General features: G+C 52.9%; 2 protein-coding genes across 10 annotated transcripts in view; one reads left to right on the plus strand and one right to left on the minus strand.

The window, feature by feature from the left end:
• The window catches only part of SMPD4 (sphingomyelin phosphodiesterase 4), a 29645-nt gene extending 14761 nt beyond the window's left edge, over positions 1-14884 (minus strand). For 2 of the 9 annotated variants that reach the window (XM_054479075.2, XM_054479073.2), the window contains exons 1-9: positions 14694-14884; positions 9766-9849; positions 8125-8211; positions 7284-7426; positions 7054-7129; positions 6565-6673; positions 6403-6455; positions 6127-6278; positions 1218-1350 (exon numbers count right to left, since the gene is read on the minus strand). In XM_054479075.2, the coding sequence (XP_054335050.1) occupies positions 1218-1350; positions 6127-6278; positions 6403-6455; positions 6565-6673; positions 7054-7129; positions 7284-7426; positions 8125-8211; positions 9766-9849; positions 14694-14711 (855 nt within the window). In that variant the 5' untranslated portion in view covers positions 14712-14884. Of the gene's footprint in view, positions 1-1217; positions 1351-3690; positions 3787-6126; positions 6279-6402; positions 6456-6564; positions 6674-7053; positions 7130-7279; positions 7427-8124; positions 8212-9765; positions 9850-14458; positions 14657-14693 lie in introns of those variants that run through there. The other 7 variants (XM_054479076.2, XM_054479074.2, XM_063647274.1 and 4 more) reach the window with 6 other exon arrangements.
• Positions 14885-15309: 425 nt separating this feature from the next.
• Positions 15310-23870, plus strand: LOC129032083 (mitotic-spindle organizing protein 2B-like). The gene is made up of 3 exons (XM_054479081.2): positions 15310-15650; positions 15838-15986; positions 23628-23870. The coding sequence occupies exons 1-3, from the start codon at positions 15310-15312 to the stop codon at positions 23783-23785; spliced, it is 648 nt and encodes a 215-aa protein (XP_054335056.1). The 3' UTR covers positions 23786-23870.
• Positions 23871-24253: the final 383 nt, after the last annotated feature.

Below are 24253 nucleotides of genomic sequence, written 5' to 3' on the forward strand. Positions count from 1 at the left end.
AGAGGTGGAGGTTGCACGGAGCTAAGATTGTGCCACTGCACTCCAGCCTGGACAACACAGGGAGACTCCATCTCAAAAAAAAAAAAAAAACCTTTGGTCCAGGGAACAGCAGAACCTTCCAGTTCTGCCCTATAAGCCCTGTGTCATGATCTTGTGCCCTCTTCATGGCCAGCACAGCCCACAGTCCACACAGCCAAGAGCCATCTGGGCATCATGGTCCCCTCTGTGAACAGGCGCAACGGTTCTTACCATTCCACCCTGCGAGGATGCTGTGAAATGGTATGGAGGCTTCAAAAAGTGCAGCACCCCAAATACTAGGAGTTATATACAAGATGGGAGATAGAATCCTATCTTATCTACATGCCAGGCTGTCAAAAGCAAGGCTGTGGCTACCAAGTCAGCCCCAGGATCCAGTGTCAGAAGCAGCACCTGCTGAATCTCTCTGATGTGTGCCTAGAAGACACAGCCAGGATCTGCGAGTTGGCCAGCACTCAGGAAGTGAGCTAGCCCATACCATCCTGACAGGCTGCAGCCCCTCTGGGCAGACAAGGAAATCTGCCACCTACTACTTGGATCCCCTGAATCAATGGAAGGCCTGTGGAGGCTGCACACACCCCTCACCATTCAGTGTCATGGAAACCAAAAGACTCTGCAACAATTATATCACCACAGGCAAAACGGAACAACTTCCATGGACAGGGGATCCTGGGATGAAAAACACCATCAATGACATATAAGTTAGAAGGGTGGGCAGATTTATTTTCATGTTTTCTAAATGTCATAGCAGGAAAATACCAACAATTTAGAATCAGCCCCAGGCTGAGGGGCCGCCTCTGGGACTCTGTCCCACATAGTGGAAGATGGCAACAGTTTCTTTTCTTTTTCTTTTTTTTTTTTTGAGATGGAGTCTAGTTCTGTCACCCAGGCTGGAGTGCAATGGCACGATCTCAGCTTACTGCAGCCTCTACCTCCTGAGTTCAAGCCATTCTCCTGCCTCAGCCTCCCGAGTAGCTGGGATTACAGGTGCCTGCCACCATGCCCGGCTAATTTTTATATTTTTAGTAGAGAGGTGGTTTCACCATGTTGGCCACGTTGGTCCCAAACTCCTGACCTCAGGTGATCTGCCCACTTCAGCCTCGCAAAGTGCTGAGGATTATAGGCATGAGCCATCGTGCCTGGCTGGCTGAATGGTTTCTTTTGACCAGCTCAACTCTCACCTGGAGCAGAGTTTCTGACCTCCAGATCTCGTGGGAGGCGGGGTCTGCATTCACAGACGTCTGATGAGAGATGTGTCGCTTCAGGAGGCTAGTGTGGTGGAGGCCATAGGAAGCAAAGGGCATGGCTGGTGTCCTGAGGGAGACACAGAAACAGGCCCAAGTTACAGGCTCCCGCTGGCCTAGCCAGGGGCAATCTGGATATCAAAATCAACGAGAGCAGGGACAGATTACAACTTGTTCAATAGCACAAGGCACACCTCCCCCCAGCCCCCTGATCCACACTGATATACCTGAATAAATAAATAGCAAAGAGAGAAGTCTTCCTTACCACAGAGTGACCACTGACCCACTAATCAATGAAGGAGGGATGAAGTTAGAGAACCACCATTTGGTAACCGCCCTATTAATAGCTGATTTGGTCAACAATCAACAGTGAGGTTGGGCATGGGGGCTCACACCTGTAATCCCAGCACCTTGGGAGACCAAGGCAGGAGGATTTCTTGAGGCCAGGCATTTGAGATCAGCCTGGGCAACAAAGTGAGAACGCATCTCCACAAAAACATTGAAACATAAAACAGCTGGGCCTGGTGGCATGTGCCTGTAGTCCTAGCTACTTAGAAGGCTGAGGAGGGAGAATGGCCTGGGCCCACGAGTTGAGGCTATAGTGACAAATGATCGTACCAACTTCACTCCATCCTGGGGTGACAGAGCAAGACCCTGTTTCTAAAAAATTAAGAAATTCCCAGCCTGGGCAACATGGCAAAACCCTGTCTCCACAAAAAAATACAAAAATTAGCCAGGTGTGGTGATGCCTGCCTGTAGTCCCAGATACTTTGGGGGTTGAGACAGGAGGATCACTTGAGCCCAGGAGGTTGAGGTTGCTGTGAGCAGAGATCGTACCACTGCACTCCAGCCTGGGGTAAGAGAACAAGACCCGTCTGCAAATAAAATCAATTTGAAAAAAGGGGAGAATCAAAAGTGGATGGTAACACTACTGATAATTACATAGTCTCCATACATCTTCCCGGTAAATTCTCGTTATCATTTTTTTTTTTTTGAGACAGGATCATACCCTGTTGCCTAGCCTGGAGTGCACTGATGCAATCACAGCTCACTGCAACCTCAACCTCCTAGACTTAGGCCTCCCAAGTAGCTGCGACCAACACCACCATGCCTGGCTGATGTTTTTCTTTTTAGTAGAAACAAGGTCGTGCTATGTTGCCCAGGCACTCACTATTAATTTTTTTTTTTTTTTTTTGGTTGAGATACGGTCTCACTCTGTAGCCCAGGCTGGAGTATAGGGGCATGATCTTGGCTCACTGCCACCTCCGCCTCCTGGGTGCAAGCAATCCTCCAACCTCAGCCTCTCAAGTAGCTGGGATTACAGGCGCACACCACCATGCCTGGCTAATTTTTAAATTTTTGGTAGAGACGGGATTTTGCTATGTTGCCTGGGCTGGTCTCACACTCCTGGGCTCCAGTGATCCGCCCACCTCAGCCTCTCAAAGTGCTGGGATTACAGGCATGAGCCACCGCGCCCAGCCTCATTACTATTTAATCTGGGCACAAAGTAATTATTTTACAATGGAAAAACCTGACCGACACCTTTTTTACCCAGTGATAAAAGGGCACCTGGCAAGGACCAGGTGTCCCACTACGATGCTCCTCCCAACAAAGCCCACACTGGGCCTAGTCACCAGCAAATACCAGACAGCCTAAGGGGCGGCCGCATGCTCTGGAGGGGTCGAGGTCAGGAAAGACAGAAAGGCAAGGGACCATTCCTGACTGAAGGGGACTAGAAATATCACTGCATACACTGGGTGAGCCTGTGAAACATCACTGCCCACAGCGTGAGGCCTGGTGGCAATACTAACTTCCTGGTGTGGTTACAGGCACTGTGACTATATATAGGATAATGCATTCACTTCTAGGAAATACACTGAAATATTAAGAGGTCAAGGGGTGTCATATCCTGTAGCTTACTCATATTGGCTTAGAGGAAAAAAAAAAAACCCACATACAATAGAGGTGGAAAACAACAGATGCAGCAAAGTGTTAACAATTTGGAAATCTGGGTGAAGGGTCTATGAAAGTTCCTTTTTTTTTCCCCGAGACAGGATCTTGTTCTGTTACGCCAGGCTAGAGTGCAGTGGCACACTCACAGCTCACAGCTCATTGCTCCTGGGCACAAGTGATTCTCCCACCTCAGTCTCCTGAGTAGCTGGGACCATAGCTGCATATCACCACACTTGGCTTTTTTTTTTTTTTTGTAGAAATGAGGTCTCCCAACGTTGCCCACGCTGATCTCGAATTCCTGGCCTCAAGCCATCCTCCCGCCTTGGCCTCCCAAAGTGTTGGGATTACAGGCGTGAGCCACTGTGCTCAGCCTGCAAGTTATTTTTATTATGCGTGGAAACTTATCTGTAAGTCTGAAGTTATTTCAAAATAAAAAGTTAGGTGTGGTGACTTGCACCTGTAATTCCAGCTACTTGGGAAGCTGAGGCAGAAGACTGCTGAGGCCAGGAGTTCAAGACCAGCCTGGGCAACACAGCAAGGCATCCCCATATCTCTGCAAAAAAAAAAATATGTTAAATTAGCTGGCTGTGGTGATGCATGCCTATAGTCACTGAGGTGACAGGCTGGCTTGAGTGATGATTGTGCCACCAAGTGATGATTGTGACACCGCACTCCAGCCTGTGTGACAGAGTAAGACCGTCTTTAAAAATACATAATGGCTAGGCCGGGAGTGGTGGCTCACACCTGTAATCCCAGCACTTTAGGGGGTCGAGGCAGGCAGATCACTTGTGGTCAGGAGTTCAAGACCAGCCTGCCCAACATGGTGAAACCCTGTCTCTACTAAAGATACAAAAATTAGCTGGGCGTGGCAACAGGCACTTGTAGTCCTAGCTACTTGGGAGGCTGAGCCAGGAGAATCACTTGAAGCAGAGACAGCGCCACTACACTCCAGCCTGGGTGACAGAGTAAGACCCTGTCAAAAAAACAAAAAACAAAAAACAAAAAAAGCCCACAATGGACCAGTGTGGTGGTTCATGCCTGTAATCTCTGAACTTTGGGAGGCTAAGGCAGGAGGATTGCTCGAGCCCAGGAGTTCTAGAGCAGCCTGGGCAATAGAGCAAGACCCACCTTACAAAAAAATAAAATAAAAGCTAGGTGTGGGGGTGCATGCTTATAGTACTAGCTACTTGGGAGGCTGAAGTGGGAGGATCACTTGAGCTCAGGAGGTCAATGTTGCAGTGAGTTGTGATCACAACACTGCACTCCAGGCTGAGCAACCAAGCCAGGCCCTGTCTCAAAAAAAAAAAGAAAAAAAAAAAAATGCTGGGCGCAGTAGCTCACACCTGTAATCCCAGCACTTTGTCTGAGGCCGAGGTGGACAGATTGCCTGAGGTCAGGAGTTTGAGGCCAGCCTGGCCAACATGGTGAAACCCCATTTCTACTAACAATACAAAAATTAGCCGGGCATGCTGACCTGTGCCTATAATCCCAGCTACTTGCGAGGCTGAGGCAGGAGAATCGCTTGAACCTAGGAGGCAGAGGTTGCAGTGAGCCAAGATCATGCCACTGCACCACTCCAGCATGGGCGACAGAGCGAGACTCCATCTCCAAAAATAAAATAAAATAAAATAAAATAAATAAATAAATAAACCCAAACCATACATAATTTCTTTTCTTTTCTTTTTTTGTGTGTGTGTGTGTGTGCAGTGGTGCGATCTCAGCTCACCACAACCTCCGTCTCCTGGGTTCAAGCGATTCTCCCGCCTCAGCCTCCCGAGTAACAGGAGCCTACCACCACACCCAGCTAATTTTTGTATTTTTAGTAGAGACAAGGTTTCACCATGTTGGCCAGGCTGGTCTCGAATTGCTGACCTCAGGTGATCTCTCCACCTCGGCCTCCCTAAGTGCTGGGATTACAGGCGTGAGCCACCACTCCCAGCCTACATATATAATTTCTAATAGAAAAAATTAAAAAACCCAAAAAGTTAAAATAAGCAAAAAAACCAGGCATCAAAAACTGCTTGGCAGCTGAATTCTGCATCTAAGGGGATGTGAATCCGCCTCACCTCCAAGTCCTCCACAGGATCAGCAACATTTCAGGGTCACTGATCACTGCCACCACCTGGGCAGCGTCTCCTCCCTGCCGCTCCCTTTCTCCCCTCCACCCTCTGGGGAATCTGTGCACACGTGAATTGTAGGTAAAGGCCTGGCCTGCCTTACACATGCCAGCAGATTTGGGGTGGGCCAGCATCTGCAGGAAGGGGCCTGCATGCAGCTTCCTGGGGAAGGCGATAGGCCAGTGAGATTAAGGAGGGTCAGAGGTGCACAGGCAGCTGCTGCTGGGGCAAGAGGGTTTCCTGGGAAGTCGGCCAAGAGGCCCTGCGTTAGTGTCCACTGAGGACCCAGGATAGCCAGGCATGAAAGCCCCTGGTTCACACTCCCGACCTGTGCAGGCATGCATCAGGCTTAGCCTGTTTGGACTGGCAAAACAGGCTCTTTGGACAAGGGCCTCCCCTTCAATACCTGCTCCTGGGGCCCATAGAGATTTCCATTTTTTTTGCTCATAGGACCTTTCCACCCTGCTCACTGCCTCAGACACCGCCTATGGGGAGAGCTGCTCCACGCACAACACGGCCCATTCCCATGCAGGCCATGGAGGCCTCCAGGGACCTGATAGCTTCAGTGATGGCCAAAGACACCGAACACTAACGACAGATTGCCCTCCACACCTCCACCCTCCAGTCTGTGCTAAGACAGCTGGGGGTGGGGAATGAGGCATAAGAAAAATTTGGGAACCCTGGACAAAGGGTAGCAACATTGTCCCTGTGGGCGATGCAAGTGACCACGCCACTCCCTTATGGAAGGGCCAGGTCTTAACAAAGGGCAGCCTTACCTGGGAGGTGGTGAGGGGCTGGTCCCCCCTGGGCTGGAGGAGAGTGGCGGGGGCACACTGCCTTCAGTGGGCAGGAACCATGACAGGTACCTGTCCACCAAGATGAAATAGGCACAGTCTGAAGTACGGACGTGGAGGGACACAGGGAGTGGCTGGAAAACCAAGCTAGTTGTTAGCGTGGGCTCTGGACACTGCCAGGCCACCAAGCACCAACAAGGGCAGGAAAGCCCTGGGCCGTGGCCCCACCTCTCCCAGCAAAAGGCATCCCTTCCCTACCTTCTGAGTGATGAGGCTCAAGGCAAAGAAGAATATGTAATACTCGAACGGATCTGAGAGCAGTGTCAGGGGCAAACACGCAGGGTTGATGAGCCACCCCCTACCCAGTGTCAAGTGCTGGGCCACCCACAGCCTCCCTACTTCAGGGCCACCAAAGGATACTCAGGGCCAGGTTCAGACCAAGGCCCCCAGTGGGGGTGAACTGGACCTTGTTGTGGTACAGAGGACTGTCAGGGAGGATGCACTCCTGGATGGACGCCTTCACAGGACCCTGCAGAGAGAGGCAGTGAGGCTTGCGGGCAGGTGCTGGTGCGTGGTGCCCGATACGCAGTGCCCCACATGCACAGCAGCACTTTGGGAAGGCTGCTGGGGAAGAGACCCACACACAGAACCCACCTGTGGGGACAGTACCCTAACTCTGAGCAGTGCCCGAACAAGTGTCTTTGCTTAGAACTTCTCCTACCATCTCATAAAAAGCTGCAGACAGCAAGGGTAGCAGCCATGCAATACCCATTTCCTTTGCCTCTTATACCCCTGGAACGAATCGCTCCTCAATTTGCCCTCAGAGGACTGGAGGAGATTGCCCATCATCACAGGGCTGTGCAAGGCCCACTGCCCCAAGCACCACTCTCGCCACTGTGGTTTACTTACAGGCAGATAGGAGACAGGAAAGTCAAACTTATAGTCTTCAGCTTGAAGCTTATAAACCAACTTCATCATTGGGCCACTGAATATGAAATTGAACAAACAAAAACAGGGCAAATGAACTGCAAATTATCTTGCTTTGATTGTTTCTTAATCTTGAGAAATTCAGAGAGTGGTTAAAGGTGGAATCACCATGAGGAATCACCCAGCCTCTCTCCGGTGACCAACCTACCTACCCAGGGTCGAGAAATTCCATCACGATGCTGTACTCCACGGGATTCACGCGCCCCTGTAAGCAGCGGAGGTTCCAGCCAGCGAGGACACCATCTAGGCTGCCGAAAATGCTCTCTACCAGCCATGGGAAGATGGTGTGCAGCTCCTGAAACAATGTGTGGTGAAGCCGCGGGCAGGACCAGCACCCACTCCTGCCCCGGCTCTAGTCCTGCACCACCTGCCGCCCAGCTCCCTCTGAGGAGGCCACGCCCTGGCTGAGACCTACGGGATCAGCCCTGCACCCAAAGGAAGCCTGGTGCCATGGTGCCAACGACAAGAGTAGCTTTGGGTTCTTCCAATGGGGTACGTGGCATACCAAGCAGTGTTGCTTTAGACTCGGGCCAGTTAAGTAAGTCAGCCGCCGATCAAAATACATTTTTTGTGTGTGATAGAAGACTAAATTAAGAAAAATAAATAAATTTTAAAAAAAACAGAAACAATGAAGAAAATAAAAAAATATAAAATAAAAAAATAAACAAAATACATATTTTTTGAGACAGGGTCTCAGTCTGTTGCCCTGGCTGGAGTGCAGTGGCACAATTATGGCTCACTGCAGCCTTGACTTCCTGGGCTCGAGCAATCCTCCCACCTCAGCCTCCTGAGTAGCTGGGACTATGGGCACACACCACTATACTCAGCTAACTTTTAAATTTCTTGTAGAGATAGGTTCTCAGTATGTTGCTTAGACTGGTTTTGAGCTCCTGGGCTTAAGTAATCTTCCCACCTCGGCCTCCCAAAGTGTTGAGATTACAGGCATGAGCCACCACAAAAAAGCTCCAAAGAGAGACGTTAGCAGAGCTATACCTTTGCTGGAAAATCCTCAATGACTTTAACCAAGTCTTGGCACTGCTGTGCAAAGGGCTTATTTATAGAGTCAGCTTTCAGGCTAGCCTAGAAGACAGAACAAAGCGAAAAAATCACGAGGACATTCACTCTGCAGCTTTTAGTGATACTGACTGGAGTCAAACAGAAATCCAAGTAATAGGTTATGAGTCAGACCCATAACCACTGGCCTGGTTCCCCAGCCCCTCATGTGTGTCAGTGGCCCAAAGAGTACTACTAGGAGAGGCCGTAGTTCTATGCTCTCTGGACCAGGAACTATCAGCCTTGTTTCCCAGTACCCCCTCAGAGTGCTGCACATGATCAGAACAGGATTGACTTCTACCAATCCATAAGTAGGGGTTGGTCCCAGAGTCAGCCCCAAAGCCAGAAGAGGATCTTGATTGTGTAAGGGCACCCCTCACAAACCACAAAGTACCACTGAGTTTGTACCCATCAACTGGAAATTTCCAGCCTGATGGACCACCATGAATACACCGTTGTGATCATCAGTAAGAACGCCTAACAACATCATGGCTATGGCAGAAGCTCTCTTAAATGAGCTGTCCTTTATTCAGGAGACACTGAACCACTAAACCAATGATCTTAAAACACAGGGCAGACAAACATTATAGACGGCTTCAGCCAAGTAGACACTAATCATGAAAGTAATGGAGAAGCCAGAAAAGACTCAGGACAAGGACTAATGAAATCTACCTATCGTGGGATGTGAGGAAAGCACCCTGACTACAAGGAGAAAAAGGGCGTCTGTGCGAATGGATTAAGATCAGGAGAAACGGCTAGAATTTCAACCTAGAGAGCTTTGCCAAAGGATATCTAAGGCCTTGTCCACCTCCAAACGAGGGTGGATTTCACAGTGCTTGAGACAGAGATGGAGACCTGAGCTGTCTGGCCATGGGCCAGACTTGTTGACTCTAGTGGGGTGCACTGAGGAAGAATGTCCTTCCACATAAATGTTTACAAAAACACCTCCTAAGAACTAAAATTAGGAACTTTCATCACCAATACTTGCCTCATATCTAACTTCTCACTTCTCAGTATCATTTTTTTTTTTTTTCTTTTTGAGTCTTTACTATGTTGCCCAGGCTGGTCTCAAACTCTTGGGCTCAAGTAATCCTCCTGCCTCAGTCTCCTCAGTAGCTGGAACTCCAGGCATGAGCCACTGCACCCAATTCTCAGCATCATGTTTAATACTTAAAGTGCAACCTAGCAGCCCCCAGCACAACAGTGTCTCCATTTTTCACTGATGACAGTTAGGACTGATTATTAGAATGCTTCGTATCTATTCAAGAATTTACAAGTCATGAACATTCTAATATACATCCTTCTCACTTGCTCTTCCTCCTCCTCATATCCTTGGGAAGTAGAGAAAATAGAATTTGAATGAACTCGTATGAGAAAACCCAGAGCCCAGAGGTCGAGTAACCCCAAGGTCCTGTAGTAATAAGGAGGCACAGTCAAGTTAAGGAGTCTGCCATTGTTTCCATCACATGCCCCTAAAAAACAACCACTACAGAGTTCTTCAAGTCAATGGGAAGGACACTCAAGTCCCACAGCTACAGAACTATGGCCACGCTGACACTCATGCAAGCAGTTGATATTTACCAGTAGAAAGCTGGGCTGCTGCAGGTGAGGGAACGCCATAGCAGCCTCCAGTGGAGAGTTGAAAATGGCCTTCTTAGCAAACCACTGTGGAAAAACAAAGACAAAATCTCAACATCTGTAACACAGCAGAATCTTTTTGTATTATTTTTTTAGAGACAGGGTCTTGTTCTGTTGCCCAGGCTGGAATGTGGCAGCACGATCATAGCTCACTGCAACCTCAAACTCCTGGGTTCAAGCAATCCTCCCATGTCAGTCTCCTGAGTACAGGCACATGCCACTATGCCTGGCTAATTTTCTTCTTTTTTTTTTAGAGACAGGGTCTCGCTATGTTGCCCAGGCTAGTTTGTCAGGCTGTGATGCCCAGGATCCTGGCCTCCACTGATCCTCCTGCCTTGCCCTCCTAAGTGTTGGGGTTACAGGTGTGAGCCACTGCACCTGGCCCTAACAAAATATTACATAGTTTCACAATGCCCAGGAGAATATCACACATTACATTACCAATTCGCAACACACACTACATTACCAATTCTCATGTCTTATTTATTGATAAGAGACAGGGTCTTGCTTGGTCGCTCAGGCTGCAGTACAGTGGTGTGATCATAGCTCACTGCAACCTCAAACTCCTGAGCTCAAGTGATCTCCTGCGTCAGCCTCCCAAGTAGCGGGGACTACAGGCAAACATCACCAAGCCCAGCTAATTTTTGTACTTTTTGTAAAGATGGGGGTTTCATCATGTTGCTCAGACTGCTCTTGAACTCCCAGACACAAGCGAACTATCCGCCTCAGCCTCCCAAAGTGCTGGGATTACAGGCATGAGCCACCACGCCTGGCCAGCAATTCCCATCTTTTATAGAAACACTGTTCTCAGCCGGGCACATGGCTTCTGCCTGTAATCCTAGTACTTTGGGAGGCTGAGGCGGGAGGATCACCTGAGGTCAGGAGTTCAAGACCAGCCTGGCCAACATGGTGAAACCCCCTCTCTACCAAAATACAAAAATTAGCCGGGCATGATCGCGGGTGCCTATAATCCCAGCTACTCAGAAGGCTGAGACCAGAGAATCACTTGAACCCAGGAGAAGGTGGTTGCAGTGAGCTGAAATCACACTACTGCAATCCAGCCTGGGAGGCTGAGCAAGACTCCATCTCAAAAAAAAAAAGAAATACTGTTCTCCTGCAGCCCACAGTGGCCAGCTTCAGAGCCAAGTTTGCAGTACTGAATCCTTGGTAATGCTTGTACAGCATTTGTTATATACCAGGACTTGCTCTAAATGCTTTCTATATATCTCCTCATTTAATCCTCAGTGGTAGGCAGAATTCTAAAGATAGCAGCCCAAGATTCCCGACCCCTGTTTGTTCAATCAAATACTCATCTAGGTACTGCTGTGATGGCATTTTGCACATCCAATTAGAGTCCTAAGTTAGTGGACCTTAAGTTACAGAGTAGTCCCCAGCTGACAGCCAGCAAAGAAACAAAGACCTTAGTTCTACAACTCCAAGGAACTGGATTCTGCCAGCAACCTAAATAAACCAGGAAGCAGCTTCTTCCCTAGAGTTTCCAGATAAGAGCAAAGCTGCCAACACCTTGATTTTAATCTTGTAATGCACAGCTGAGCCTGCCTGGACTTCTGCATACATAACTATGAGGTAATAAACAGGTGCTGGTTTAAGCTGCTAAGTTTGTCATACAAGAATAGAAAAACCAACCTCACAACAACCCGACGGGTACAGATGTACTATTACTGCAGGTCAGTACAGATGATGAAGGAGAGGCAGAAATGGGATAACTCACTTACCCCCACCAAGCTAGTAAGTGGCAGAACCAAGATTCCAATACAAAGACCACCTCACAAAACTCTGAGACAGGTGCAAATCCACTCCATATCACCTGTGCACTATGCAGTGAACGGAGGGGAAGAGCAAGCTCTGCCAAGGGAGCCTTTGAATAAGCCATCAGAAAACCAGGACCAAAGGCCGGGCGCCATGGCTCACACCTGTAATCCCAGCACTTTGGGAGGCCACGGTGGGCAGATCACTTGAGACCAGGAGCTCGACACCAGTCTGGCCAACATGGCAAAACCCCATCTCTACTAAAAATACAAAAATTAGCTGGGTGTGGTGGCGGGCACCTGTAGTCCCAGCGACTCGGGAGGCTGAGGCATGAGAAATGCTTGAGCCCAGGAGGCGGAGGTTGCAGTGAGCCAAGATCACACCATTGCACTCTAGCCGGGGTGACAGAGGGAAACTCTGTCTCAAAAAATGGAAAAAAAAGAAAACTAAGATCAGCTTTCCAGATTCCTACCTCTCAGCTCACCCAGGTCAGAAATGAAAAATGCTCAGACCTAGACTTCACAGACAGGAAGTCTGTCAAGTCCCCCTGGTGGGCTAGTTACAGTTTTCCTGGCCCAGCTCTGCCCACTGCACAAGTAAAGGCACTGGGGTGGCACCTGGCAGTCTGTGGAGGAAGACAGTCTGGGTGTAAAGAGGCCATGTAGGCAGTTGTAGAGTGAGAGGAGTCAGGAATCTCTGCCACTTGGCAATAGGAACATCTCCCAAGTTTTTTCAATTATTTTTTCTTTTTTTTTGAGACGGAGTCTCACTCTGTCGCCCAGGCTAGAGTCCTCTGGCGCTATCTTGGCTCACTGCAAGCTCCGCTTGGGTTCACACCAGTCTCCTGCCTCAGCCTCCCGAGTAGCTGGGACCACAGGCGCTGGCCACCACACCCAGCTAATTTTTTGTCTTTCACCGCGTTAGCCAGGAGGGTCTCCATCTCCTGACCTCGTGATCCGCCTGCCTTGGCCTCCTAAAGTGATGGGATTACAGGCATGACCCACCGCACCCAGCCTCTTTTTTTTTTTTTTTTGACTGAGTCTCACTCCATCGTCTCATTGCAACCTCCACCTCCAAAGTTTAAATGGTTCTCGTGCCTCAGCCTCCCAAGTAGCTGGGATTACAGGGGCCTGCCAACATGGCTGGCTAATTTTTCTATTTTTAGTAGAGGCGGGTTTCCCTATGCTGGCCAAGCTGGTCTCAAATTCCTGGCCTCAAGTGATCCGCTGCCTTAGCCTCCCAAAGTGCAGGTTTTTTCAATTCTTTTTTGAGATGGAGTCTCACTCCATTGCCAAGCTGGAGTCCAATGGCATGATCTTGGCTCACTGCAACTTCCGACTCCCTGGTTCAAGCAATTCTCCTGCCTCAGCCTCCCAAGTAGCTGGGATTACAGGCACATGCCACCACATCCAGTTAATTTTTGTATTTTTAGTAGAGATGGGGTTTCACTATGTTGGCCAGACTGGTCTCGAACTCCTGACCTCGTGATCAGCCCGCCTTGGCCTCCCAAAGTGCTGGGATTACAGACGTGAGTCACCGTGCCCGGCCGCTTTTTTTTTTTTTTTCTTTTGAGATGGTCTCGCTCTGTCACCCAGGCTGGAGGGCAGTGGCGCGATCTCGGCTCACTGCAAGCTCCGCCTCCCGCGTAGCTGGGACTACAGGCGCCTGACACCACGCCCGGCTAATTGTTTTTTGTATTTTTAGTAGACGGGGTTTCACGTGTTAACCAGAATGGTCTGGATCTCCTGACCTCGTGATCCACCCGCCTCAGCCTCCCAAAGTGCTGGGATTACAGGCGTGAGCCACCGCGCCCGGCCAGCTTTCTCTTTTTCTTTTTTTTTTTTTTTTTTTGAGACGAAGTCTCGCTCTGCGCTCTGTCGCACAGGCTGGAGTGCACTGGCGCGATCTCAGCTCACTGCAACCTCCGCCTCCTAGGTGCAAGCAATTCTCTGCCTCAGCCTCCCAAGTGGCTGGGATCACAGGCGCCCGCTACCACGCCCGGCTAATTTTTGTATTTTTTACTAGAGACGAGGTTTCACCATCTTGGCCAGGCTGGTCTTGAACTCCTGACCTCGTGATCCACCCACCTCGGCCTCCCAAAGTGCTGGGATTACAGGCGTGAGCCACCGCGCCCGGCCTCAATTCTTAACCTAGCTATCAATTGCAGTGTTAAAGAAAAACGCCTCAGTCCTAAGGCACTTGGTCAAGAAAACACTGCACTACTGCAAAATGATCAAAGCAGCATTAAACTGTGTACTGCTGGATAAGTGCGGAGCTCTAGAGATGATGAAGTGGACAGCATCTCTGCTCAGAAGCAGCTTTCATGGGCAGCGACTGAAAGAATGAGGCCCAGAGGAATTTCTAGGAACTTTCCAAGAGAGGAAATTCAAACCCGAGAATTCCCAAGAAGTGTCTCCCACACCCCTGTTCTCTGATCCTGCCATGGCCACCCTCCCCCGTCACAGGTCTCTGCGTGCCATGCACCTAGAGTCCACTTCATCGCGACTCTCCAACACCTATTTTCTCCAGGAGCTGCTTCGGACCCCGTTTGTTTTTTTTGTTTTGTTTTGTTTTTTCTGACAGCGACAGCCATTGGGCAAGGCCAATCATTCCAAGCAAATTCTGTCATGCCAAGACCTCCCTTAGCAGCACGCGCCCACTGGTTCCCAACTCTCCTGGCAACTGGGCTTCAGGAGCCTCCGAAACCAAGGCTCCGAGAAGTCGAGCACACAGGGGAAGGGTCGAGCTGGGACCCACACCCGGCTCTTCCTCCCACACCGCCTGTTAAGCCCAAGGCTCAACTTCAACACAAAGCTCTCCTTCCCTCAATTCCTTCAACGAAGGTTAACCTTCAACGAACACCTACCGGACCGGAACTGAATGTACGAGCCGCGCGGGAAGGTGGCACAAAGGCATGGCCCAGAGGGGTGGCAAGAAGACTCAACCGGGGCCCTCCAGTCCCCAGCCTGCCCGGCCTGGGCAGAGCCGCCGGGCCGGCCGGAGTCCTGGGGCTCGCGGAGGAACGGAGATGGCCTCCGCAGGGGCTCGGGGAAGCCCCCAGGGCGCCGGACCGTCTCACGAGCGCGTCCCGCGCCACTCACCTGTGGGACCCATAGCATCGCCCGCCTCAGAGGTGGAAGCCGCCATTCCGCCACGGCGCCGAAACTGCGTCATCAAGCTGCGCGCAGAGCCACGCCCCGCGGCCCGGCGGGAAAAGCGCCTCTACCTCTTTGGGCCGTTACCTCAAAAGGCGCGTGCGCAAAGCGAAGGCCGGCCGGGCGGGGAGGGGAAGTGGCTAGGCAGGAGTGCGGGAGGAGGCGGGGGTGGTCCGCAGCTGAATGCGCCTGCGTTGTGGCGGCCTCTGGCGCCCCAAGGTAGGGATCACGCACTTTCTCCCCAGCAAGGAATGCGCGTGCGCGTAAGCAGGGTTGTTGATTAATGCTCCCCTTTCCCCCCTTCCCGCCCCGAAAAGCGACCCCTAGTGGTGCACTGGGACGGACCAGAAAATTGCACGCTTTCTTGAAAGAGGCATTTACTGAGCGCCCAATGTATGCCTGGCACTGGGCTAGGTGCTGCCACCTAAGCGAGCACGACCAATGCAGTCTATCAGGGTGGCCCAGATCGCCAAGCAGCGGGCCCCTGCAGTCCGCCATGCCACTCCCGGCGCCTAGAACGCCGCTCAGCACACCGTGAACGCCCAATAACTGTTGGGCTCCAATGACGCCGCGGAGGCGGTCTCGTCCCGCCGCGCCCACCGCGCCCGCCGCGCCCGCCGCTCCCGCTAGTGCAGCCCGGGAGGCCAGACGCTGGCGCTGCAGGGAGACGGCGATGGGCGCAGCCGTTAGGGGGCGCGGCGGGGCGGGGCGCACCTTTCCGCGGGCCGCGCGGATGGCGGCGCAGGGCGTAGGGCTTGGGCCGGGGTCGGCGGCACCCCCGGGGCTGGAGGCGGCCCGGCAGAAGCTGGCGCTGCGGCGGAAGAAGGTGCTGAGCACCGAGGAGATGGAGCTATACGAGCTGGCGCAGGCGGCGGGCGGTGCTGTCGACCCCGACGTGTTCAAGTGAGCGGAGCGGGCGGGGGCCGCATGCTCGCCAGACACCCCCGACCTCTGCTCTCCGGGTACGCCCGGCCCGCTGGTCGGGAGGACCCCCCGCCCCCCGCCCCCTGCCCCCGTCCTTGTCGGGTCTTCAGGGAGGTGGCCGCGCCGGGCGGAGAGGGCTCACCGGCCCCGCGTCTGTCCCCGCCAGGATCCTGGTGGACCTGCTGAAGCTGAACGTGGCCCCCCTCGCCGTCTTCCAGATGCTCAAGTCCATGTGTGCCGGGCAGAGGCTAGCGAGCGAGCCCCAGGACCCTGCGGCCGTGTCTCTGCCCACGTCGAGCGTGCCCGAGACCCGAGGTCAGACCTAGACCCGCTGTCCCTGCCCCAGTGGCGGGGGTGGGGGGCGGGGAGGGGGCAGGCGCGGCACAGCGGCGGCGTGACCCTGAGTGGCCGGGCCTGTCTGTAGGTCTAGGCCCAGCACCTGCAGGGCCCATCCGTGGGCTCTGCTCCCGGGCTTCGCTGCCAGCCTTAGGAGGCACGTCCAGGTCAGGTGGACGCAGAGTGCGTGCCCCAGGGTGGTCCAGGCTGGGTAGGGCTCCTCCGCTTAGCTCCTCCCCACCTCTTCACTCAGGCCTTCGTCCTATAAAGTCGGGAATCAAGACGGTTTGGGGCTGGGCGCCGTGGCTCACACCTGTGATCTTTGGGACCCCACGGCGGGAGGATCGTTTGAGACCATGAGTTTGAGACCAGTCTGGGTGACAGGGTGAGATCCCGTCTCTAAATCTGTTTTTCAAAAGACAGTCTCGATCTCTGTCCTGTGGTATACAGCATCCAGGGAAGTGCCCAGGGAGCAGGGCAGGCAGAGGTCTTCCTGCCTTTACCCCACCTGGGCCCAGTTCCTGCCTCTGATGATTGCAGGAAGAGAGTCAGACGCAGAACTTCCAGGTGCAGAGGCCTGCGGGGTCTGAAGGGCCTCCTCCCTCTCCAGTGTGGTGACTGGGCTGAGGAGATGCTGGGACCAAGAGTGTCATGGTGGAGCCTCCGTCCCTGCTCATCCTCTCCGCATGTTGCTTCTGCTCCCAATGGCTGTCTCTGAAATGCAGCACAACCTCCCAGGCCAATGGAAGAAGGCCCAGAGCTGGCTCCCTGCCTGGAAGCACGAGGAGACCCGCACAGGCATCCGGAGAAGGCGTGGAGAGCAGGCTGCCTTCGTGGGGGGAGTGCCAGGGCCTGGGCACCCACGCCCCCTGACCCAAGAGGGCCCGGACACCTGTGTGCTGGCCTCTTCACTGACCCTCGCTCTGTCTGCTCTCTTTGTGTCTCTCTCTGACCTCCAGAGGCATCCTTTCTCTCTGCCAGAAACAGTAGCCCCCCTGCAAGGCCCTCCTTTTCCTCCAGCCCGCAGCCTGCGGCGTCTCCGGTTCTGCTCCACAGCCCGGCTGCCACACACTCGCCTCTCTCTCCAGGCCCCCCGGGTTCCCTCCGCCTCTCTTGCTGCCTGTTCTCTCCTTTTGCAGGTTGCGTTTATTGGCTTATCTCTGGGGGTTGGTGCTCTCCCTTGTTTCCATGGAAACTGCCTGGCCCCAGGAAGCCCAAGCAGCTTTGAGCTGCAAGGGCAGGACCATGTAGGCCACCGCTGCCCTGTCGCTTAGCAACAGGGCACGATTTCTGACTCGGTTTATTAGAGACATGGTGTGGCAGTCTCTAGACCCCATAGGCGGGCTGGCATCTGGGGACAGGACCAGCACCCCCATACCCCAGAGGCGAACTGTGGTGAGTGTAAAGAGCCCCACCCCAGGGGAAGACAGCCGGCCGGGGTGCGGTGTGCTCTGTTGGAGAGCACAGCCCCAGGCGTGACAAACACCTCGGCCTCTTAGAAGTTGTCCCCTATCTGGACAGGAAGTCTGGAGGCTGAAACAGAGACTCCCACCTTCCCAGAGTCTCCTGGGCAGTGCCACACAGATGCCATGTGCTGGTCCCATGGCCACACTCCAGCACTCAGCCCCCTTGCCCGCCTCACTCCTGAGTTGGGACACTTTCCAGGTGTCACCAGGTGTGATCAGGGGCCTGTGAGAGCCCAGGGGTGTTTGGTTGCACCTCCTGCATGAGCCTCCAGACAGCACCCACCTCACTGCCACCCAGAACTCAGGCCCAAGAGAGGGTGGAAAGGGGCTGAGGGACAGGCCTGAAGTGGGGGTGTATGCACTGCAGGCTGAGATGAGCAATTGAGGGGCAAGTGTCCAGCAGGAAGGAGAAACTGGGAACAGAGTCCTTGTCATTCCAGGGGATGTTGCTGCTCACTCAGCACTCACTCAGGGCTCTGGGTGCCAGGCCCAGCTCTCAGGGCAGAGGGCGTGGCAGGGAAGTGAGATGATCACACTCAGTCCAGTGAGAGGCAGTGAGGAAAACCACCAGCGAGACCAGTGTGGTGGCTCACACCTGTAATCCCAGCACTTTGGGAAGTCAAGGCAGGTGGATCCCTTGAGCTCAGGAGTTCAAGACCAGCCTGGGCAACATAGCAAGACCCCATCTCTACAAAAAATACAAAAACTAGCCAGGCAGGGCTGGGCGCAGTGGCTCACACCTGTAATCCCAGCACTTTGGGAGGCCGAGGCGGGCAGGTCTCGAGGTCAGGAGATCGAGACCATCCTGGCTAACACGGTGAAACCCTGTCTCTACTAAAAATACAAAAAAAAAATTAGCCGGGCATGGTGGCAGGTGCCTGTAGTCCCAGCCACTTGGGAGGCTGAGGCAGGAGAATGGCGTGAACCTGGGAGGTGGAGCTTACAATGAGCTGAGATCGCGCCACTGCACTCCAGCCTGGGGGACAGAGCGAGACTCTGTCTCAAAAAAAAAAACTAGCCAGGCGGGCGTGGTGGTGGCGCCCATCTGTAGTCCCAGCTACTTGGGAGGCTGAGGTGGGAGGATCGCCTGAGCCTGAGGGGGATGTTGCAGTGAGCCGAGAGCTTGTGACTGGACTCCAGCCTGGGCAACAGAGCAAGATCCTGTCTCAAAAAAAAAAAAAAAAAAGAAAAACACCGCTAGCAATGGAGATGGGAGGAGGCTTCAGAGCCCAGAGAACAGCAAGGGTTACACAGAGCGGAGTGGGAGGGGGTCAGCAGAGCCCCACAGGTGTGAGCTGGGGCAGTGGGAGGGGGTGGGAGAGGCAGCGTGCTGTCCAGGTGCTGGTAGGCCCGGGGCGGGAGGAGGCAGGTGGGGGGCACAGTCAAGATGTACGTGGGGGTTGTGGCACTGGAAATGCAGGCATAGAGGAGCTGGGAGGATTAGGGGGTGCCGTGTGAGCAAATGGGGGCTCCGAGAAAATTTACCCGAGGACAGGAGTGGCCTGGAGTGCTGGGCCTCTCAGGGTCATTTGTTCCTTGAGGGCTCTGTCCTGGAAGCATAGCCCAGGTCCTGTAGGCTGGGTGGCAGAAAGCCAGGACATGAGGGCACAGAGGCCCTGTGGGGATAGAGTGGAACCTGAGGAGGAGGTGGAGGGGAATGGGGCAGACGTGGGGCCACACCAGGAGTGTGCTGCTGAGTGAGAGGCAGAGGCCACAGATGGAATGCTGAGAGCTCTCAGGCCCACATGTTACAGCATCTGACCACACAGAGCTCCGGCTGCCCTGGTAATGGCAGAATCTGGGGTGGAGGACATAAGGGGGGTTGTCAGAGTGATCCGGCTGGGGGGCATGGAGGCCATAGATTTCCCACAGGACTTGGGTGTGGAGTTCTCCAGGCTGTGGGCCAGGCCTTTTCGAGCTTGCATCTGTGAGCTGCAGCAGGCACCCTGGGTCCTCTGGATGCCTGTCCCCCAGCCATCCAGACGGCCTGTGGGGACAACTACCACCAGATTTACTCATACCCACAGGGAAGGGGAAACAGAAAACCCCAGAAGCACAGAGGGGTGATGCTTGTCTTGGTGAGAGTCTGGAGTCATTGAGGGAAAAATAAATTCAGTCAAGCATTCTATTTAAGTTTAGGGAAACTATATGTTTTAAAAGTTGTCCAGAGCATGCATGTAAGATGACGTTTGGAGTGTGGAAGCCGTGAGTCTTACCTGAGCTGTGCTGCCTGATACAGGAACCTCGAGCCACACATGGCTGGCGTGGTCATTGCACTGCATGTGTTATGCACAGCAGATGCCAAAGGACCGGTGCAAAAGGGAATGCAAAAAACCCACCACACCTTGGGAGGCCGAGGCTGCTGGATCTCTTGAGCTCAGCAGTTCAGGACTAGCCAGGGCAACACAGGGAGACCCAATCTCTACAAAACATACAAAAATTAGCAGGGCATGGTGGCACACATCTGTAGTTCCAGCTACTTGGGAGGCTGAGGTTGGAGGATTGCTTGAGCCTGGGAGGTTGAGGTTGCAGTGAGCTGTGACTGCACCACTGCACTCCAGCCTGGGTGAGAGAGTGAGACCCTGTCTCAAAAATAAACAAAAAACCCCAAAGTGAATGAGGCTGGGCATTGGTTCACACCTGTAATCCCAACACTTTGGGAGGCTGAGGCAGGAGCATCACTTGAAGCTCGGAGTTTGAGACCAGCCTGGGCAACATAGCAAGACCCTACCCATCTCTACAAACAAACAAGAAAAAGAACAAAGGTGAATGCAACATCTTATGAATAACTTATGTAGTGATTACATATTGAAATAATACGTTGGATATTTTAGATGAATTAAAGTATTTGAGCTAATTCTGCATTTTCTTTTACTTTTTATGTATTTATTTATTTATTTATTTTTGAGACAGTCTTGCTCTGTCACCCAGGCTGGAGTGCAGTGGCACACTCATAGTTCACTGCAGCCTCAACCTCGCGGGCTCAGGCAATCCTCCCACCTCCTCTTGAGTAGCTGGGACTGCAGGTGCACACTACCACACCTGGCTAATTTTTTAATTTTTTGTAGAGATGGAGGTCTCACTATGTTGTCCCAGCTGGTCTCTAGCTCCTGGCCTCAAAGGATCCTCCCGCCTTGGCCTCCCAAAGCACTGGAATTACAGGCATGAGCCACTGACCCCTGCTGAGCCAGGCTGTTTTTAACATTCAATGGTCACTGACTATCCTTGGCGCTTAGGAGGGCCCTCCAGGGACCAGGCGTAGGGGCATCAGTCACCCCGCCCTCACACCTCAACCTGCAGCCACACTTGGTTCAATCCCATTGTCTAGCCCGTCTGACTCTGTAGCCGCTCCCGAGGGAGCAGGGCAAAGCAAAGCTGGTCTTCCCACTGCAAGGCAATGCAGGCCATTCTATTCTGGGCCTTCTCATCCTTCATAAAGTGAGGAGGCCTGAACAGGGCTCCCCACTAACCCCAAGAGCACGCAATTCCTGAAGATTTCCAGGATTTTCTTAATATCAGTTATGGCTTAAAGTTATGTTGGTTTCACATTTCCAGGGTTTGTCAACTCTGTCAGATTTAAAGATAAGCATTATTAGCCAGGTGTGGCCCCATGCTTGTAGTCCCAGCTACATCGGAGGCTGAGGTAGGAAGATCCCTCGAGACCATGAGTTTGGGGCAGCAATGAACTGTGATTGCATCACTGCTCTAGCCCAGGAGACAAAGCAAGACTCAGTCTCTAAACCCCCCTCCCCCACCACTCTTAAAAAAAAAAAAAGCATTATTTGCTCTTTTCTGCTTCCCTCTCATCCTTGTTTCTAGAAGGGACTGGGTCATTACTGAGGGGAGGAGAGGAAGCTCAGATGGCGGCAAGCTGAAGGGAAGCCGGCTCTGAGTCAGGCCCAAGTCTGCGGTCTGCCATGCCGCGTGCTGTGGGGAGCTGAGAGCGCATGGGCACCTAAGCACTCAGATTAGGCCGCGGCTACAGAAGATCTGACTCTGTCTGGCCTGGCCTGCGGAGGGACTGTGGCCTCAGAGGAGGATGCTGGCCCAGTGTGGGAGCTGCTGCAGGGTGGCGGGGCCCGTCTGCTCATGGAAGACAGAATCCTGGCCCCTTGACCAGTCAGTGGGGACTAGAATAATGGCAGTTTGTACCACAAGAGATGTGTGGTGGCCATTGTCTGCTTTGTGCCTTTTTCACGAGTCACTGCTGGGCTGAGGTGGCCCACCTCACGTGTTCCTGACTGCGCTCCTTGGCTCAGGGCAACCCTGACTCCATCTTTGTTGAGTCAAGTGTGCCAAGCTGACAGAGTTCCAAGCATGACACTGCTGTAACCCTCACCACCACCAGGCAAGAATGAGCAAATATCTCATTCTCTGAGGAAGAACTCCCCGGAAACTCATAAGGAGGGCCGTCCTATCGCTGCAGGGTATGGGGAGAATTTTGTGGTATTAGCATAGAAAGGGAACTGGAGGTACCTCTGGAAGAGCCAGGGTCCACGGCATCTCAGACACAGGAGTCTCTGCTTGTTCAAGGTGACAGATGGTGAAACAGAAATGACCTAATGGATCCCTAGACACCCGGTTGCATCTTTTCTCCAGGAATCCAGTTTCCCATTGCAGGGTATTTGACTACACTTGATAAGAGGCCAGGGAAGGACCAGGATTGAGGCTGGGTGTTCTATTGGCTGAACCCTTGTCTGGAGTCACCCTAAAAGTGGTGGCAGGGGAGTTCCCGCAAGGGACCGCCCCAAACCTTTCCAGGATGAGAGCCAGTTGGGATTCCAAAGGAAGAAACACTTAATGCCAGGGTGGTCAGTCCAAAGCATTTGTTAGGGAACTTACATACAGAGGGGGCTGCAGTGTGTCCTCAGGAGGGACAGCCAGGAAAGAGGTTGTGCCTAGGCACGCCGCACTGAGGGGGTGGGGTGTGGAGTTTCTATGAGGGTGCAAGGAATTGGGCTGGGGTGGGACCAGTTTCCACGTGCTTAGCAACATGTCACATCTTTCAGTGTTCCAGGCAACAACCTAAACGTGTATCAGTGTCTGGGAACATGCAAGCCCCAGCCAGGGTTTGAGCCTGCAGGGGGAACATGTAGCTGATTAGGTCAGAGTGGTCAAGGCACTCCCTCAGTCAGGACAAAGGAAACGCTGGGGGGACGAAATGGGGGACCCAACACTGAGTCAGGCAGGGGACACATGCCCTGTTTAGATACCATGGGCCAGACCCTGCCAGGCCAGAGCAGGGGAGAGCTCTGGCCAAGGCACTCCACATGGGGGGCTGTGATCCCACAGGCAAGCCTGCTACCCGGGCACATTTGTACCTTGGAGGGTCCTCTCAGTCTTGCTGATGCTGTCAACACCCTGAGCCCAGGGAAATCCATCCCATTAAAATAAAGCTCTGGCCCAAGTGTGGTTGCAGATTTTTCTTGGCTATCTTAAAGAGTAAAGTAAGCAAATTACAAATCAAAGAAACTCTGAACCAGTGATCTTCATCTGAGAGAGCCTCTGGTGGTCAGAAGGAAAGTCTCTTAGCATTCAGACTGTGGCAGGAACCCTATCATGGAATCCGGCAGCTAAACCCAAAAGCAAGAGGCTTGACCACTGCAGAACACTTGGGTAGGTAGAAAACAGTGAAAGAGCTTCCAAAATCAAAATCAGAAACCCAATTCCAGGACTTGGTGACTGCAGTACTTCCTGCCTGTCACCATCTGGGGCAGCTCAGATGTACAGTCCAGCGTGAACACACCTTGAGGATGAGGCAGCGCGTCCCTGCTGCTGCTGCTGCTAATGGCACCATCAGGGCAGACTAGGTTTGCTGACCAGGCTAGGTGTGGACCAGCCACACCTACCTTTCCCTAAGTGGGCCCATGGCATGTGTCCTTTCAAAATGTTCCCTTGGCAGTGTGCTCCTTGCATGGCTTCGCTCCTAGGACACATCCTAAAGGGTCCCCTGCACACTGCCAAGGGCTTCTGGGGCGTGACCTGTCTTTAGTGGTTCTGAGTCTCAGGACTTGGGGCTGACGCAGGGCCTCTAGCTGAAGTGGCTTTGATGGAAATGTGTAGACACAAATGTTGCCCAAGAAGCACGAGTACAGCAGGTGCTGCAGTTACGGGGCGTGCCCGTTCCTAATCATTGTGCTTTGTGTCTCCTCAGGGAGAAACAAAGGCAGCGCTGCCCTCGGGGGAGCACTGGCCCTGGCGGAACGCAGCAGCCGCGAAGGATCCAGCCAGAGGATGCCACGCCAGCCCAGCGCTACCAGGCTGCCCAAGGGGGGCGGGCCTGGGAAGAGCCCTACGCGGGGCAGCACCTAGGATGGGGCAGACTTGTCACATCTTTGTCCCCAGCAAAGTCTACGTGTTATCTCCTTCAGTTGATAATAAACCTTTCTGAGATGCAGAGGGTCCAGGTCAGATGTTCTCTACCGTTTTTTTTTTATATTAAGGCACACTTAGAATGAAGTTTCTGTGCCGGTCCTGGTTGTGCCACAGTGAACTAACCAGGTCCCTTCACCATGGGTCAACTTCCTGAACCTGATCTGGGTTCTGAGAAAAGGTATCTGGATTGCCAGGTCTTTTATAAATAGACATCAACAAGCTTCACTTGAGGTGAAATGTGGGAGGTTTTTTTTTTTGAAACGGAGTCTTGCTGTGTCACCCAAGCTGGAGTGCAGTGGTGTGATCTTGGCTCACTACAAGCTCCGCCTCCTGGGTTCACGCCATTCTCCTGCCTCAGCCTCCCAAGTAGCTGGGCCTACAGGTGCCCACCACCACGTCTGGCTA

This window comes from Pongo pygmaeus, chromosome 11 (genome assembly GCF_028885625.2).
Source record: "Pongo pygmaeus isolate AG05252 chromosome 11, NHGRI_mPonPyg2-v2.0_pri, whole genome shotgun sequence".
NCBI classification, from domain to species: domain Eukaryota; kingdom Metazoa; phylum Chordata; class Mammalia; order Primates; family Hominidae; genus Pongo; species Pongo pygmaeus.

Excerpts from the sequence above, each read along its gene's own strand:
- LOC129032083 (XM_054479081.2), top strand. The coding sequence starts at position 15,310 with ATGACGCCGCGGAGGCGGTCTCGTCCCGCCGCGCCCACCGCGCCCGCC. Across the intron at positions 15,651-15,837 it reads GTCGACCCCGACGTGTTCAA|GATCCTGGTGGACCTGCTGA; the intron begins GTGAGCGGAGCG and ends TGTCCCCGCCAG. Across the intron at positions 15,987-23,627 it reads GAGCGTGCCCGAGACCCGAG|GGAGAAACAAAGGCAGCGCT; the intron begins GTCAGACCTAGA and ends GTGTCTCCTCAG.